Source organism: Schistocerca piceifrons, chromosome 1 (assembly GCF_021461385.2).
Source record: "Schistocerca piceifrons isolate TAMUIC-IGC-003096 chromosome 1, iqSchPice1.1, whole genome shotgun sequence".
NCBI classification, from domain to species: domain Eukaryota; kingdom Metazoa; phylum Arthropoda; class Insecta; order Orthoptera; family Acrididae; genus Schistocerca; species Schistocerca piceifrons.
The window spans coordinates 762,276,186-762,295,173 of NC_060138.1; the positions used below are offsets into that span (position 1 = coordinate 762,276,186).

Genomic DNA, 18,988 nt, shown 5'->3' on the forward strand with positions numbered 1-18,988 from the left:
AATATTTCGGCGATCATACATGTCGCCATCATCAGGTGAACTGACGGACTGAGCTCCTGTGAACGTGCCGGCACGGAGATCCGTACGCTATGGCTGCTCAGAGGGAACTGGGTTCGGTCGCGGCGGCGGCCGATTTAAATACCCTCTGCGCGCGGCGCGCTCCCTCCGCCGTCCGCACCCCGCGCCACGGTCGCGCGGTGGAACAGATTACGACGGCGTCTGAGATGACGTCGGTGTGATGGCTCTGTCCGCCGTGGTCGTCACAACTATACGTTTGCTCGATTTACTCTTGATGAACCCGATCGCTGGTTACCAAGCCTTGCTAAGATTATAGCCACAGTCACGGTTTATGAGGTCGTCATTGGTGCGAATTTCGATGGCCTCTCTAATAACGCTGTCCCAGTATCTCGATGTCTGTACCAGAATCCTCGTGCGGTCATACTCCATGGCTAAGCTCCACAGCTAAGTTCTCACGTCTCCTTGACAAACCATCTCTGCAGGTTCCGTGCAAGACTGTCATCAATTTGAGTGGCATGGTGTTGAGTGATGATGCGGTCTCGGTTTTGCAGAAAGGCCTCAACTTCACTCCCACCCCCAAGTTCACTCCGGTCGCAGAAATTGTTAGTGCTGTTGAACAGGTTGCAGCTTGACTTCCGCCAGAATCAGCCGAGGAAATACATCGTGAAACGTGTCGTGCGTTGACGAAATCCAAGCCGATGAAGTACCATTACGCCCCATCGTCAGCAACATCAGGGCACCTACATATTTGTTGGCCAAATACCTGACGGGAATATTAAGTTCTTATGTGGGTAAATGCCCTCATCACATCTGTAATTCCGTGGATTTTGTTAAACGCCTTGATAGCTTCAGGTTGGATGAGTCAGATAACATGGTGAGTTTTGACGTCGTTTCCTTGTTTACGAGGGTACCCCTGCGAGAGTCACTAGAATTGATTAGTCAGAAGTTTGACGAGAAGACCACTGAACTTTTTAGGCATGTCTTGACTTCCACATATTTTCTTTTTAATGGAGAATACTACGAACAAACGGAGGGAGTCACCATGGGTAGCCCACTCTCACCGGTGGTAGCGAATTTGTACATGGAGAACTTCGAGGAGGAAGCCCTGTCGTCATCCGTATGGAAACCTACTTGCTCTTGCCGTTACGTGGACGACACGTTCGTCATATGGCCACATAGTATGGATAAACTCCTTGACTTCCTTACACATCTAAACTCCATACACGCCAACATCAAATTCACTATGGAGACTGAAACGGAGGGTAAATTACCTTTCCTTGACGTCTTGGTCAAGAGAAGGGCTACGGCACCCTAGGTCATGGGGTGTATCGGAAGACTACGCACACTGATCTGTATTTGCACGCAGACAGCTGCCACCACCCTTCACAGAGGAATGGGGTACTTAAAACTTTAGTACATAGGGCGCGCACTATCTCTGACGCAGAGAGTCTACCCCAGGAATTGGAACATCTGAGAACTGTATTTCGAAAAAGTGGGTACTCAGAGTGGCAGATTCAACGTGCTCTCCGCCCAACCACTGCAGCACAACCTGTTGAGATGGACGAAGTCACGAGGGAGGAGGTAGGCACTGCATTTATTCCATACACTGGCGCACTCTCGGAGAAAATCGCCCGCATTCTGAAGAAACACCGGGTCGGAACTGTGTTTTATCCTCCAAATAAAACTCATGCACTGGTGGGGAGCGCCAAAGATGACCTCGGTTTGAGGAAGGCCGACGTGTACCAGAGTCCGTGTCAATGTGGCAAGTCGTATATTGGTCAGACGATGCGTACCGTCGAGGATCGATGCCGTGAACACCAGAGGCACACTCGACTGATGTATCCGAGCAAGTCGGCGGTCGCTGAATATTGTTTGTCGGAAAATCACGCCATGGAGTATGACCGCACGAGGATTCTGGTACAGACGTCGAGATACTGGGACAGCGTTATTAGAGAGGCCATCGAAATTCGCACCAATGACGACCTCATAAACCGTGACTGTGGCTATAATCTTAGCAAGGCTTGGGAACCAGCGATCGGTTTAATCAAGAGTAAATCGAGCAAACGTATAGTTGTGACGACCACGGCGGACAGAGCCATCACACCGACGTCATCTCAGACGCCGTCGCAATCCGTTCCACCGCGCGACCGTGGCGCGGGGCGCGGACGGCGGAGGGAGCGCGCCGTGGGCGGAGGGTATTTAAATCGGGCGCCGCCGCGACCGAACCCAGTTCCCTCTGAGCAGCCATAACGTACGGATCTCCGTGCCGGCACGTTCACAGGAACTCAGTCCGTCAGTTCACCTGATGATGGCGACATGTATGATCGCCGAAATATTGTGCCCGTTGGACACTATAGACCGGCAGCATACCCGTGGATATTTTGATCATTTTTTTAAAATATTATTGGACATTTCCCCGACTGTCTGTAGGTTTGTTTTCACTGACCTTTTGTTTGGCAGCAATAATTCAGTTTCGTTTGAATGTGCTGTTTACGACTCTCGGCTTTCGTTGGAACTAATATTGTTGTTGAACAATGATGGGGATTGCCAGTCTCCCTTTGTTTTACGCAGCACAAACGTATCTAGCACATGGCGTAAAATAAAATGGCATTTGTGCAAGACATTCCCTACTTTTCTTCCTCAAAGCTAAATGTTTGCTTCTTACGGCCTAGGCAGCACCTAATTATTTTTGTTGCCCTTGTTAATCAAAAATACTTGCCTATATTTTCTCAACTTTTCGTTCGTTATTATTTTGCGCTCACTTCGATTCAGTAAACGTAGAAATAGTAATTAAAGGTTGGAGTATTTCTCTTGCCAGCAGTGTCTTTCGCGAGCAAGCTGTCTACGCACTTGTTTAAGGAAAATTCCGACAAACTGTATAACTAGAGTTCTAAGTTGTAGAACATTGCACTATGATGAGTATTTGGTACGAAGCTTCATACCAGTCACTTCGTAGCAGGTGGGTTTGTCATTTTATCACTTAGCCAACGCGCCCTGCTCAGAACAGAGAAATCTAATAAATTGAAAATCGAGGAAGGCATAATGTGAAACAATATTTAATTCAGCAACGCAAGACAAAACAAGAACGAACATGTAATTTCAAACAAGTACGTTAAGTTTCAGTGTCCCTGTAAAAATGAAAGATGCTAATGAAACCACATTCTTGCCTTACCTAACAGACTTTTTCCTCTATTTTGTGTGTGGCAAATGGATGGCTCATTATTCCATAAAAATAAATTTGTTTTCAGTTTATCTGTAAGTTTACAGGTGTACACCTTCATGTATACTCTACTGTGATCGAGGACAATTTTTTATTTGAGCATGCATTAAATTCTATTCCTGTTCCATTGGCGGATGGAGCGTGAGAAGAAAGAATGCTTCGGCGCCTTTGTGGGAGCTGCTATTTCCACTGTTTTCTCTGCTCGATCTCTACGGGATAGACACGTAGCAGGTGAGCTCTGGCTTTCGAAGTTTTCTAAGCACGTTCTCGAGAGAAATAGAGAGTATTGCTTTGAGCTCTTCCACTTAAGGAATTTCAACACTTTTGTTACACTTCACGTCAGTCGAACAAACCTGATAACATCCTCGCCGAGTTTCTCCCTTTAATACAATTTCCAAACTGGCTAACCATTCCTGACTTACTGTAAAAGGCATTTCCTTAATTTTTGTAGCTCGGAAAAGAAAAATCAGGTTTTCCACTAGCCGTAAGTTCAGTTAAACACTTTGATTTAAATACAGCTCTTATTAACATTATCTGTACTCGAAATAGAAGAGAAATGTCATGAGAAAATGTCATTGAAAAACCAAAGTGCTTCATGTGTGAAAATAGGTCGTTTTACTTCGTATGCATCTACAACATAATACTTCATGCAGGGATGGCCCCTCCGAAAAGGACGCGACCAATTTTCCTACTCATCCTTCACATACTCGAGTTTTCGCTCTGTCTATAATGTCCTTGAATCGAAGGGACGTTAAACCGCTCACATTCTTCCTTTATTTCTTTCTGGCAGTGCAATTTCTAAGAATTGTTGGTGGAACGTGCAACTCAGAGTGCAGGACCTTAGGTGGAATATTAATTCTTTCTCGTGGTTCATACTGAATCGTACGAATTCTGTTTATCAGAGCCTTAAAATCGTCAATGAATTTCTCGTTAAATGTATAGATAGTTTCTTATCTGACAGCCCAACTTATTAAATTTTGTCTCTATGCTGATATCTTTGAAGATTCAAGAACAGGTTTTCAAATACTAACACGATAACTAGCCAAACAAAATTGTAGATGTTAAGAAATACGGGGCTGTCTCTTGATTAGCATCTTAACGTCTACATTACCTTTAAGAATTAACTCTAAACTGTGATTTGATTTTTTTTGCATACCATTGTATACACCACTCATGCATTCGTGATGGATGCTCCATCGCAGCCTAGGTCGGAACACTCGTTCGCAACTAGTCATTTTTGTCTTATAGATTCAAGTAACTGATGTTCTAGTCCTAATGTAGAGTTAGCTTTGTCTGGGTGAAGGAAGTAAATGATTCGCATATTTTCACACCAGAATCATTACGAATACAATCTTTGATTATTTTAGTATAGCGAAAGATTTCTCCTGGCTGAGTTTACTAATTTTTCCACTTTTCCTCCTCATTTTAATTTTCGTTTATTTTTTTGTAGTTTATTTTTCAGGAGAATCTTATCTTCGGGCCACTGCTTCGGTCGTCCCAGCTTAGTTATGCCCCTGTTATTATCGCTGGATAGTTTCCTTAATTGTGCAGCGATTATTTTCCGATTATGCTGTTAGAGTAAACAACATAACGTGACGCGACGCAGTTCTCAACAATACAGGCGATTCCACAGCGGCCTCCGCCTTTGCTGAGCATCAGTTTCAGTCGAGGCGACAGGCGAGCAACATGAATGTGTCCATCCCGCGTGAGCAAAATCTTAGGAAAACAGTCAAATGCAGTAAGAGTAAGGAGCAACAACAGCAGTCAGAAGGCAAGCCTTCATAAAGCATCCGAGTTCAGCCAATCCGTAGCACCCGAAGCACAAAGCGTCATATCGAATGCAGCCTTCTACGGTCGCATAACATAAATTCTCACTGGCGTGTTTAGTTAATAAATACGGAGATCGTCGACGCTGCGCCGGCCGGGGTGGACGAGCGGTTCTTGCCGCTACAGTCTGAAACCGCGCGACCGCTACGGTCGCAGGTTCGAATCCTGCCTCGGGCATGGATGTGTGTGATGTCCTTAGGTTAGTTAAGTTTAAGTAGTTCTAAGTTCTAGGGGACTTATGACCTAAGATGTTAAGTTTCATAGTGCTCACAGCCATTTGAGCCATCGTCGACGCTGCGGTTACATTCAGAGTAACTTGATTTCTGCATCGCAGTTATCCAGAGTCTACCGAGGCTTGACTGTGGCAGTTTTTGTAGGAGAAGCATAAATTTTGTAAATCTTGAAATCGAGGAAAAATCGTAATTCTGCAAATTGTACCTTCTCCTTCAAAGTTTACCTACCAAGTGATCTCTGGATTTTCTCGTGTAACATTGTTTGACAAATCGAGCGTGTCACCACTGTGTTTTGAAACACACTTCTTACAAGCACGTATTATAAGAAAGGATACATTTTTATAAGTAATCCTAACGATTACAGACGAATTTCGAACATTAAGCTGTTTTTTTGCCAGAAAGTTAATTTTGCTTTTAATTAATACATGACTTATAAACGGCGTGAAATGCGATTTGCCTGATTGTAATTTAATAAGGTGAAATGAGAATTATATTAATACCTTCAGCTGCTAACGGGCGTTGAAATATATAAACGAGGACAGGTGAAAATGTGTGCTCCGACTCGAAGCCGGGATCTCCTGCTTATACGGCAGACGCTCTATTCATCTGAGCCACCGAGGGCACAGAGGATAGCGCGACTGCAAGGACTATCTTGCGCACGCCTCCCGCGAGACCCACATTCTCACCTTGTATGTCCACATACTACAGTCGTAGTGTCCCACCCCAACACACTCACAAGGGAACCTCCCCATCGCACCCCCCTCAGATTTAGTAATAAGTTGGCACAGTGGATAGGCCTTGAAAAACTGAACACAGATCAATTGAGAAAACAGGAAGAAGTTGTGTAGAACTGTGAAAAAATAAGCAAAATATACAAACTGAGTAGTTCAAAGGAAGATAAGCAACAATAAGGACGGTAGGAACGCAGGAGCGCCGTGGTCTCGTGGTAACGTGAGCAGCTGCGGAACGAAAGGTCCTAGATTCAAATCTTCCATCAAGTGTAAATTTTAATTTTTTATTTTCAGTTTATGTGACAAACGCTTATGTTTTCATCGTTTTTTTGGGAGTGATTATCACATTCACAAGAAAACCTAAATCGGGCAAGGTAGAAGAATCTTTTTACCCATTCGCCAAGTGTACAAGTTAGGTGGGTCGACAACATATTCCTGTCATGTGACGCACATGCCGTGACCAGTGTCGTATAGAATATATCAGATGTGTTTTCCTGTGGAGGAATCGGTTGACCTATGACCTTACGATCAAATGTTTTCTGTTCCCATTGGAGAGGCAAGTCCTTTCGTCTACTAATCGCACGGTTTTGCAGTGCGGTCGCAAAACACAGACACTAAACTTATTACAGTGAACAGAGATGTCAATGAACGAACGGACAGATAATAACTATGCAAAAATAAAGAAAGTAAAATTTTCAGTCGAGGGAAGACTTGTACCAAGGATCTCTCGTTCAGCAGCTGCTCACGCTACCACGGGACCACGGCGCTTCTAAGCACACTTAGTCCATAATGTTGCTTATGTGGCCCATGGACTACTCAGTTTGTATATTTTGCTTATTTTTCACAGTTCCACACAACTTCTTCCTGTTTTCCCAATTGATCTGTGTTCAGTTTATCAAGGCCTATCCACTGTGCCAACTTATAACTAAATCTGAGGGGGGTGCGATGGGGAGGTTCCCTTGTCAGAACTTGTGGAAGACATTCTTAACCAAGTCCCGTAAGAGTTCGGGGAATATGTGTGCATCTGCACAGTAGAAGAAGGTCATGGCCGGTGTTACCAGAACCATATACTTAAATAGATATGGATATGGATATATCCACATAAATATTTAATAAGGTGAGTCAGCTTTCGTCTTCGTGCCAGTCTAGTTGATAACCCAATCCCAGGACAGTGCGCCCACATTTTCTCTGCTTCTCGCCTTCTTAGTACTGAATGGGTAGATAAAGCTACAGTTGGAGGTCTATATCGCCGATTCTCCTCGCTGCTAATTTTGACAATCCAAGGACACTGTCAATGGCGGTGACACGATAGTCGTCACTGTTTTAAGCTGTATTTCATTTCGGTGATTTGTAGCAGTTAGTATCACTTGTACATGATCTCATTACGCCTTTGTGTACCCCCTGATCTGACACAAGTATTAATCTTTAACTCGGGGCAGACGCTAGGAGCAGTGACTGACGAGAGTAGCTTATTTCGGCAGACATCGCAAGACTTCTTTCCAGTCGCTACTAATCTTAGCTTTCAGAATTGACTGCAAACAGTATCTTAATTCAACATATCAAGATGTACACACAATTTCATATTCATTTATATATAGCATTTCTCTGATCTTTGAATCTACAAGTTAGGTCTGCTTTCGTTCATGAGTACATGGACCCGCTGAACACAGCGCCATCTCTAGCTACGGTTGGCAAAATCATTCACGTTTTCTTACGTCAGAATGATTTTCAAAATCATTATTTTAATACAGGGCAAGATTTCACTTGATTGATCAACTTTACTAATTTTTCCATTTTTAATTTTACCATTTTCTTGCTTTAAGGCACTAGGGGCACTAGAATCGGGGCCTCCATTTCAAAGTCCCGATCGCTCCAGCCTAGTTACGCCGTTGCTTCACTCACTTTCCGTAGATGTTCACGACAGCAATAGCGGACCAGCTTTGTCATTTCAGGGCCGCTCGTACCCATGCGCCGGCTCATAAAAGTCTGTTTCTTGTCAACGTCGCTTGTGCGAGTGGATTTCCTGTTTGGCCGATATTATTATTGGGATGATTTCTCATTCGTCTCTGCTCCGTTCACACGTTTCCCTTATCGCGATACGTGCCCACAACTCCATCACATGGCATTCTATCTCGCGGTGAGTTGCGATCACATTATTTTGTCACATCAGTGTAGGACTTCCGCGTAGATGAGAATGAAGCGAATACGGCTGTCGCTGATAAGCTTAACAGACAAAAAATTATTCACCCCGATGCGCACTCATAGACCAGTCGTTAAGCCTTTACAGATGGCACAGCGATCGAATCGCTTGTTCAACCGCGCGCGCCTCTACGTGAGCATATGGCAGTAGCGATCAGCGAGATATTCAAGCTTCAAGCAGGAGTTGTACGTAAAAACAGGTAAATGTTAGGAAGTTCCAGAGTGGCAGAAAGGTTGGTTGTGCCCATGACCATATGGTGTGTGAAGCTACTGGTTTACTGGTGTTTCGTGGCGGACTGATCAAAGTGATTACAAGCAGTGGCGTAACACACGTGGCCACGAAATACGTCGTCAGAATTGTGGTCGAAAAAAACTCCTGACAGAGGGGTTGGAGGTGCATTTCACGACTTGTGAATCAAAATCGCTTCCAGATCCGACAGGAATTGTTGCAGGGAACGAAGGTCCATCATCCCCCGTTAGTGAGAGAACGTTTCGACAGGAACTGTATGCCATGAACATTTGGAATCGGTCACCTCGCAAGAGGCCGTTGCCCACACAGGCGCATAAAGACCACAACAGCAAAGTTCGTCAGGCTGAAGACTATGTGACTGGTTTTCTGGACACTGCCCCAGCCTACTACATCTGGAATAACCTACACAATCATATGAGTTGAATCCCACAGAAAATCTGTGGAACATGTAGTGACAGCGGCTGAAACAGTGAGATTAACATCATCTCAGTTTGGTGGAACCTGCGCGATTTAATCCTTAGCGAATGGCTTAATCTGGAAGCGATGTACCTGTACAAACCTGTGGACTCACTAACCTAATCCTGGCGGATCTCAAGTAACGAATACAATCATACAAAGAACACATTTTATATTTTTTTGTCGTGAGCTTACTGTATCCAGCTTTAGGCTGTGATGCCTACGAATTACGCAACAATCTCGGTTAGCTCTTCTGGTATTATTTTGACCCACCCATCACAGCAGGCACTTTCTATTTTGAGGGTAACACATGTACTGGAGTTCAAATACCCATCTGTCTACCTACATTTAAGTATTAGATGGTTTCGAGAACTTTCTTAAGGCAGTGTGTTTGGAAAGAAGTAGTGTGATGTCCTCACACACCTTCCCCAACCACAGCTTGTGCGCCGTTGCTAATGACCTAGTCGCTGACTAATGTTCATCTATAATCTTCATTTTTCTTTTTCCACAAATCTAAGTAACACAGGTTTTTAGACTCACAAAAGTAGTTGCAAACTTAATTGTGTTCCACATAAAAGAAAAATGAACACTCTGTATTCGGTCTAATGACGTATTGGAAAACTATATCCTCTCTTGTTTCCTTTGGCCGTCCTCCCAGCATTTCAGGTCGACCTATGACAGAAGCAGAGAGAACTGAAGATGGAAACCCACGTCCGAAACCGTCGACCGCCAACGCACCGGAGTATCGCATTTATAGGAGACAAAGCCTGTCTACACAGCAGCAAGCTCTATCTTCTCCACTGGCGATGGTGGCAATCAGTCACCATAAACATCTACATCCATACTCCGCAAGCCACCTGACGGTGTGTGGCGGAGGGTAACTTGAGTACCTCTATCGGTTCTCCCTTCTATGCTAGTCTCATATTGTTCGTGGAAAGAAAGACTGTCAGCATGCCTCTGTGTGGGCTCTGGTCTCTCTGATTTTATCCTCGTAGTCTCTTCGCGAGATATACGTAGGAGGGAGCAATATACTGCTTGACTCGTCGGTGAAGGTATGGTCTCGAAACTTCAACAAAAGTCCGTACCGAGCTACTGAGCGTCTCTCTTGCAGAGTCTTCAACTGGAGTTTATCTATCATCTCTGTAACGCTTTCGCGATTACTAAATGATCCTGTAACGAAGCGCGTTGTTCTCCGTTCGATCTTCTCTATCTCTTCTATCAACCCTATCTGGTACGGATCCCACACTGGTGAGCAGTACTCAAGCAGTGGGCGAACAAGTGTACTGTAACCTACTTCCTTTGTTTTCGGACTGCATTTCCTTAGAATTCTTCCAATGAACTCAGTCTGGCATCTGCTTTACCGACTATAAATTTTATATGATCATTCCATTTTAAATCACTCCTAATGTCTACTCCCAGATAATTTATGGAAGTAACTACTTCCAGTTGCTGACCTGCTATATTGTAGCTAAATGATGAAGGATCTTTCTTTCTATGTATTCGCAGCACATTGCACTTGTCATCACTGAATAACAAACGACATTGCTAGACATTCTGCCTATAGGCCGGTCAGTGTGAAATGTAACGTTTGCTGCCGAAGGGGTGGCCTAGTGGCAGGCGCCAGCTCCTATAACTTTAATGCTTTGGAGCGTCAATGAATGACGTTTCTGGACACGGGTTTCTATCCTCGATTTGTTCCTCAAGACACCCTTTGCAACCACTCTAAGTTTGTTGCAATATTTCTCGAACACCCAGTAAATGTACGACGTAGTAGCATCTGTAATACTATTCTCCAGAGCTTACCTGTCGCCGCATGCTGTTCGCAGTTGAGCACGGAGCCATTGCCGTGAAGCGACGTCTGCGACTGCTGCTGTTGCTGCTGGCAGCTGCTGCCTGCAACACAAAATGACACAAACTCTCAGCCGAGGCGCCTTGTCAACCTACAACAGCATGCAATGTACATTTTTGTGTAATATGCTGCTGGACGCATCAGCGTCAGTTTGTAAATTCTACACTGCTGGAAAATAAGGAACATCACTCGCGAGTTCTGTGCTTATCGCAAACTGATAATGAGTGTATTCACAAGTGATTTAGTGGCAGTGGCTCATGTCACACATTCACATGGCAACAAGTAAAAGTCTGTCACAGAACTCTGCAGCTGCACCAGCGATTTTAAAACTCGCTGTTGCTCTGGGCAGCTTACATCCTAGACTGTTAGCTTTGTTTGCTTCAGTGTCATATAGATCAGCTGTACACCAGAGTTTTAAATACCATGCATTTATTACAGAACTCGTCCTTATATCACTCTAACGTGGTAAGCAAGCCAGCGAAATAATGTACATACAAGTAAACTGTTGGATAAATACCGTAGGATTAATAACGTTGTCAAAACTAAATTATTATCGTTCAAATCCAATAAATTTTAATTTTAAATAATTCATACATTTGCGAATCTTGGCCTTTCACAATTGCTAATTCAAATGAAAACAAAGATAAATAATAATTAATGTAGTACAGCAGAGCAATATATGCGGAACACGTACGTGCAAAATTTGTTTAATGGCGCATTGCTCACGAATTTCAAAAGCAAACACTCGAAGCATGACAGCACAGTTTCTCATTACTAATTGCGACATCAAATTGCAGTTCAGTACGCCAAATAATTACAGCTAAAACTAGCAAACAAGGTCATCACAGGCATTTCTCAATAATAATTATAGCAAAATATTTAATGTTATCAGTTGCCTCAAGTTTTACAAATAAAGTTGGTACGGGCAGCCAAACTCAGTCAGCGCTACCACCATCAAATATTCTGTCTAGTGAAAATTTAAAGTATGAATCTACGCTAGTTATTCCAAGTCCAACAAAAAGTTTAGGTATAAGCCTGCTAGGTCCAACCGATCGACACCAGGACAAAGTTACAGCGTTTTAATAAAACGGCTGCTTCGCCGTCCAGACCGAAAATTAGAGGCTACGTGCGCGTTGCTGCTTGCATTAATTACTTTCTGTCATGTCACACAGTAATAAATTCCTGGTAAATATCGAAGAGAACAATACCATTCAAACCTACGGCTATCTGCATATATATAGATAACGTCAGAGCAACCGCACAATTATTACGATCGTTCCGCGACCTCTCATTTCAAAAATAATACAGCATAACATAAATTATTAGCAACATTCCTAAACATATTTATATCTGATTTTATAATATGAATTAGTTGTGTTAAAATCATAAAATACATATGACCAACTTGAAGAAAGTGCGCTCTTCTGTCTCCTAGATACACGTTATATCAAGAAAACGTTTTACTACCTTATTATTCACACTTCCATATCGATGTAGTACAACTTTTATTAATGATTATTTAAATAAATAATCAATTAAAGTATATCTAATAGCTAATTGCAGGTATTCATTGTCTGGAATGAATAGGCAAGGAACTATGTAATTCTTTCGATCTTCATACTACCTGTAGCTTTTGGAGTATTTATGACTGCGACTCATACGGATCTGTATATATTTTTTTAAACCGTCTGGAACATTTGATATACATGCAGGGCTTTATAATGTGTTGTTTGATGACATCGTCGGCTTTCATTTGATAGTTCACATTATGTGATTGCTACAATGGTTTAATTGACATTAATTTCTATTGTCTAGCGTTATATCATCATCATTTAAGACTGATTATGCCTTTCAGCGTTCAGCCTGGAGCATAGTACCCCTTATGAAATTCCTCCATGATCCCCTATTCAGTGCTAACATTGGTGGCTCTTTTGATGTTAAGTCTATTACTTCAAAATCATTCATAACCGAATCCAGGTACCTTCTCCTTGGTCTACACCGACTCTTCCTACCCCCTACTGTTGAAGCCATGAGTCTCTTGGGTAACATTGCTTCTCCCATGCGTGTTACATGACCCCACCATCTAAGCCTGATCGCTCTGACTGCTACATCTATAGAGTTCATTCCCAGTTTTTCTTTGATTTCCTCATTGTGGACATCCTCCTGCCATTGTTCTCATCTACTAGTACCTGCAATCATTCTAGCTACTTTCATATCCGTAACCTCAACCTTATTGATGACGTAACCTGAATCCACCCAGCTTTCGCTCCCATACAACAAAGTTGGTCGAAAGATTGAACGGTGCACAGATAACTTAGTCTTAGTACTGACTTACTTCTTGCAGAAGAGAGTAGATCGTAGCTGAGCGCTCACTGCATTAGCTTTGCTACCCCTCGCTTCCAGTTCTTTCACTATGTTGCCATCCTGTGAGAATATGCATCCTAAGTACTTGAAACCGTCCACCTGTTCTAACTTTGTTCCTCCTATTTGGCACTCAATCCGTTTATATCTTTTTCCCACTGACATTACTTTCGTTTTGGAAATGCTAATCTTCATACCATAGTCCTTCCATTTCTGATCTAGCTCTGAGATACTACTTTGCAAACTTTCAATCGAATCTGCCATCACAGCTAAGTCATCAGCATATGCGAGACTGTGTTCACATATCTTAATCTCACCCAGCCAGTCTATTGTTTTCAACATATGATCCATAAATAATATGAACAACAGTGGAGACAGGTTGCAGCCTTGTCTTACCCCTGAAACTACTCTGAACCATGAACTCAGTTTACCGTCAACTCTATCTGCTGCCTGACTATCTATGTAAAGACCTTTAATTGTTTGCAAAAGTTTGCCTCCTATTCCATAATCTCGTAGAACAGACAATAAATTCCTTCTAGGAACCCGGTCATATGCCTTTTCTAGATCTATAAAGCAAAGATACAATTCCCTGTCCCACTCGTAACACTTCTCCATTATTTGCCGTAAGCTAAAGCTCTGGTCCTGACAACCTCTAAGAGGCCTAAAGCCACACTGATTTTCAACCAATCAACTAATACTCGCACCTTCCTTTCAACAATACCTGAGAAGATTTTACCCACAACGCTGATTAAAGAGATACCTCTGTAGTTGTTACAATCTTTTCTGTTTCCATGTTTAAAGACTGGTGTGATTACTGCTTTCGTCCAGTCTGATGGAACCTGTCCCGACTCCCACGCCATTTCAATTATCCTGTGTAGCGATTTACGACCTGACATTCCACTGTATTTGATGAGTTCCGACTTAATTTCATCCACCCCAGCCGCTTTATTGCATTGCAATCTATTGACCATTTTCTCCACTTCCTCAAATGTGATCCTATTTCCATCATCATTCCCATTCCATTGTACATCGAAATCTGAAACATTACTGATCGTATTTTCACGTACACTGAGCAACTCTTCAAAATATTCCCTCCATCTGCCCAAGGCATCAACAGAATTCACCAGCAGTTGTTCTGGCCTGTCCAAAATAATTGTCATTTCCTTCTTACCTCCTTTTTGAAGACTGCTAATTACACTCCAGAATGGTTTTCCTGCAGCTTGACCCAAAGTCTCCAACCTGTTTCCAAAGTCTTCCCAAGATTTCTTCTTCGATGCTGCAATTACCTGTTTGGCCTTGTTTCTTTCTTCAACATAACTTTCTCTGTCTACCTGAATTCTAGTATGTAGCCATTTTTGATGCGCCTTCTTTTTCCTTTTACAGGCTGCCTTGACTGTGTCATTCCACCGAGCTGTTAACCTCATCCTACCTTTACACACTACTGTTCCAAGACATTCTTTAGCCACTTCTAGTACTGTGTCCCTGTACCTTGTCCATTCCTTTTCCAATGACTGTAATTGACTACATTCAACTAACTGGTATCTTTCTGAGATCACTGTTATGTACTTGTGCCTGATTTCCTTATCCTGAAGTTTCTCCACTCTTATCCTACTACATATGGACCTGACCTCCAGCACTTTCGGCCTCACAATACCAATTTCACTGCAGATTAAATAGTGATCAGTGTCATCAAAGAATCCCCTGAATACACGTGTGTCCCTCACAGCCTTCCTGAATTCCTGATCTGTTATTATATAGTCAATGACAGATCTGGTTCCCCTGCCTTCCCAAGTATAGCGTTGAATGTTCTTATGTTTAAAAAAGGAGTTTGTGGTTGCTAAGCCCATACTGGCACAGAAATCCAAGAGTTGTTTCCCGTTCCCGTTGGCCTCCATATCCTGTCCAAATTTACCCACAACCTTTTCATACCCTTCTCTTCGATTTCCAATCCTGGCATTAAAATCACCCATGAGCAGAACACTGTGCATGTGCTTTACTCTAACAACTATATCACTGAGTACGTCATAAAAACTATCCATCTTACGTAGATCTGTCCGTTCCCAATGCGAATATACTGACACAATCCTAATTTTCTTGCTAGGCACTGTCAAATCTATCCACATCAGTCGTCGTTTACATACCTTATTGCAACGACGCTGGGTTCCATTTATTTCCTGATGTAAAGCCCTACACCCCATTGTGCTATTCCTGCTTTGACTCCTGACAGGTAGACCTTGTATTTTCCCACTTCCTCTTCTTTCTCACCCCTTACCCGAATGTCACTAAAAGCTAAAATGTCCTACCCCATCTTACTTGCAGCCTCTGCCAGCTCTACCTTCTTCGCAGAGTAGCCCCATTGATATTAATAGCTCCCCATCTCGTTACCATTCGTTTGCCGAGTCGTATCTTAGGAGTCCCTGCTTTGTCAATTAGAGGTGGGACTCCGTCACCTCCAAAGGTCCGAGGCATTTTGCTCTGATTGTTGCCAGCATCATATTTAAAGTACCAGGGAAGCAGGTTGCTAGCCTTACTTGCCCCGGGTCCCATTGAGTTTTACCCCTAACGGTTGAGGGACTAACCGGTGGATTTGGTAGTCTATGCCGTCTGAGCACAAAGGTGACCACGACTCAGAATATGTCCGAGATGCCCAGCCTTATTCCAAAGTAACTGATATCCCGACTGTCAGGACCACTTACTCGGCCAGTCATACGTTGCCCATGGTTCATGAACTAGGACACGATAACAGGAATCCACACCATAAACCAAATTCAAAATTAGAAAATAGTTGTAAGTTCTTAATATTTATCGTAGAATCATGCTAAAACTGCAATGTACTCGTCTCGTCGCTTATATTTGTACGACGTATTTGGTTTCATTGTGCCATATTTGCAAGGATTGTAACGCAGTTTCGCTGCAAATGCAATGTCTATCTTATATTTCGTTCACTGTGGTGGACACTGTGTCTTCTCCAACAGCCTCACCTGTGGCTGCGTTGACCCGCCTGGAAAATCTCGCGCCCAGCGACCACTACTCTAATCAGCAGCCAGCCACGCACTGCCGCGGCACATGGCACAAACCTGCGCATTGACCGGAGAGAGAGTCACTTCGGAAGAGAGTGCTTGTGTTAAGTCACGTCAGGGAAGCTTTGACAATGCCAGCCACTCGTGCTGGCGAAACGTCAGTAAAATCATTACGTGAACGTCGGTCGAAGAACTCGAGACAGAAGCGAATAGGCAGTTTGTCAACAAGTGGCCATGAAAGCCTTAACAATTTTGTATCATCATCCATAACGGGTACAGATGTTTAAGTGCAATCGCATTGTGATCCCTGAAGAAACTGGAAGGAACAGTTGAAAGACTGCTGCCCAAGCTGAACGAAATATATGAGTGAGGTGTCGCTGCTTCGGCTGTGGTCTGTAAACATATGTTAGTCAAGCTACGGACATCCTCTTACTACAGATGGATGTAAAAGGCCGGAACGACAATACGAGAAGATCTAAGGCCACATAGCACCTTACGTATCGGAATGAAACATTAAAAACCGTCTCACTGCTGAGGGTTCCAGTCACATCTTCCAGCTGTCGGGATGCACACTGCGGGGGAGATAAATGCGGCTCTACGTTCGTCAGTGATCAATGCAGATTCTGCATGTTTTCGAGTGATGGTGCGTACGTTTACGACTTCAATTTGAATGCCATCGTACAGATTGCATTCATTCACGATAGAAAAGTTCAAATCCGTTCTCCATGCTGTGGGAGGCTACAGGCTGCAAGTTTCGTTCGTCTTTAGTCTGTGTTGAGAGATGAGAAGCCAACGCCTGCTACATCTGTTGTGTTGTTACTCCTGTGCTGCTATCCATCTGTTATAAGGATACCGATGTACGGTTTCAACAGGATAAAGACCGCCCACAATGATGGCCAGAAATATCTTCATACGTTAAATGCTTTCAACACGAATGCCACACGGTGGGATAGCAATTGACTCTACATCCAAGACAAACCACATCTAATCGTAATTTTAATTCATACAAGATTTTCGCTTATTCTGCAAGCTGTATAGGTTTTGAAGCATATTCAGTAATATTTTCAGTCTAGAAAACTAAACAGGTCAACTAATAATCAACGTCCTGCAGTTCTCTTCGAGGAAATGAGACCGCTGTCGCTCGAAGAGGACCGCTGAGGGTTGGTTGTGAAACGCTGACTTTTTTGTGCAGTTTCTCCTTTGTTGTATAGAATTATGCGGCCTCAAGCACAAGGTATTTTATTATAGCGTGCTTAATTCGTTCTGAAGTTTTTCATATGACGTTACAACCTCGTACAGCTTCTATAAGGAGTAATCAAATGACGACGAGACAGATGGGAAAAGTAAGTATTTTGTTTAATATTTCTAAAGTATTCATCATAACTGTTAATATTGGGTTGGTGCATAAGTTCATAGCGTTTTTTCGTGAGTTACAGCAGATGCGCATAACAGAGATTTTAGGCATCAATAATATGTTCTCCCTCACTACTTACCACAGTCTGCCAACGCTGAGGAAACTTTTTGACTCTGCAACTATAAAAATCACTTGGTCTTGAGGTGAAGAACTTATCGAGCAATGTTCGGAGCTCTTTTTCATCTGGAACAGAAATTATTTGAAGACTGCTCGATAGGGAGCGGAAAAGGTGAAAATCTGAGGGCACAAGATCAGGTGAATAAGGTGGATGCGTAATGACTAACCAGCCCAACTCCTGTATAGTGTTTTTTGTCAGTCTATCAGAATGCGAGCGGTGCTTGTCGTCTAGTACCATCACTTCACGAAGTCTTCTTGACCTTTGTTCTTGGACTGCAAGACGTCTCAGATGTTGTCAATAAATGTCAGCAGTGATGGTTACATCTTGGGAAATCGGCTCGTAGAACACCACACCGTCGTGCTTCCACCACATGCATAACATTAGCTTTCAAGGATACGCTCAGGTCTTTGTGCAGGGAGTAGCTGCTTTGTTCAGGCTCAAACATTCGTTCGTTTTCCATATGTTAGCATAAAGACGCTATTTCCCGTCATCATCCGTATAGAAGTACAGGAAAAAATAACGAACGTGGGCATGCAGGATAGGGGTGGTGGTATCACCAACTGATGATGAGCAAGAAGAAATGCACATATGGCTACCCCCAGATTTTTTGCGATTTTGGCTTAAAGGATACAGTACCCATACACCCGATTTTTGAACCTTCCCCACTGCGTGCAACTGTCGCACGAAAGTGGAATGGCAACATTCTATCATATTTGCCGGTTCTCGAGAACACTGATGTGTATCATTGTGTATTAACGCATTTAAACGATCTTCATCAAACCCCGAAGGTCTTCCTCAACGTGATTAATCACTAACGCCAACCATGGAGAGTTACTTAATGTCAAAACGATCCTCCATGAAACGAGAAAACCATTTTCTTGAATTCCCCAAATAAGTTACTTAATGTCAAAACGATCCTCCTTGAAACGAGGAAACCATTTTCTTGAATTCCTCTGCCCAATAGCATCATCCCCATACACGGAACAAATGTTTCTGGCTGTCTCCACTTGCCGACACCCCTCCATCGAACTCAGGCAGAAGAATATTTCGGAAAAGTTCCTATTTCCCCACTTGGAACTCCACTTTATAGCGTACACAGCATCACTCACTATTTCTAAATGACTCAAATAGCAACAGTGAACTACAAATAAAAAATGACGATCGATAGCCTGCCGTTGTGGCCGAGGGGTTCTAGGCGCTTTAGTCCTGAACCGCGCTGCTGCTACGGTCGCAGGTTCGAATCCTGCCTCGGGTATGGATGTGTGTGATGTCCTAAGGGTAGTTAGGTTTAA

General features: G+C 43.2%; 1 protein-coding gene across 1 annotated transcript in view; it reads right to left on the bottom strand.

Annotated features, from left to right (window-relative positions):
* The window catches only part of LOC124795848 (probable 3',5'-cyclic phosphodiesterase pde-5), a 762,693-nt gene that overhangs the window by 323,246 nt on the left and 420,459 nt on the right, over positions 1-18,988 (bottom strand). The window contains exon 2 of the mRNA XM_047259933.1: positions 10,738-10,827. Within this exon, the coding sequence (XP_047115889.1) occupies positions 10,738-10,827 (90 nt within the window). The remainder of the gene's footprint in view (positions 1-10,737; positions 10,828-18,988) is intronic.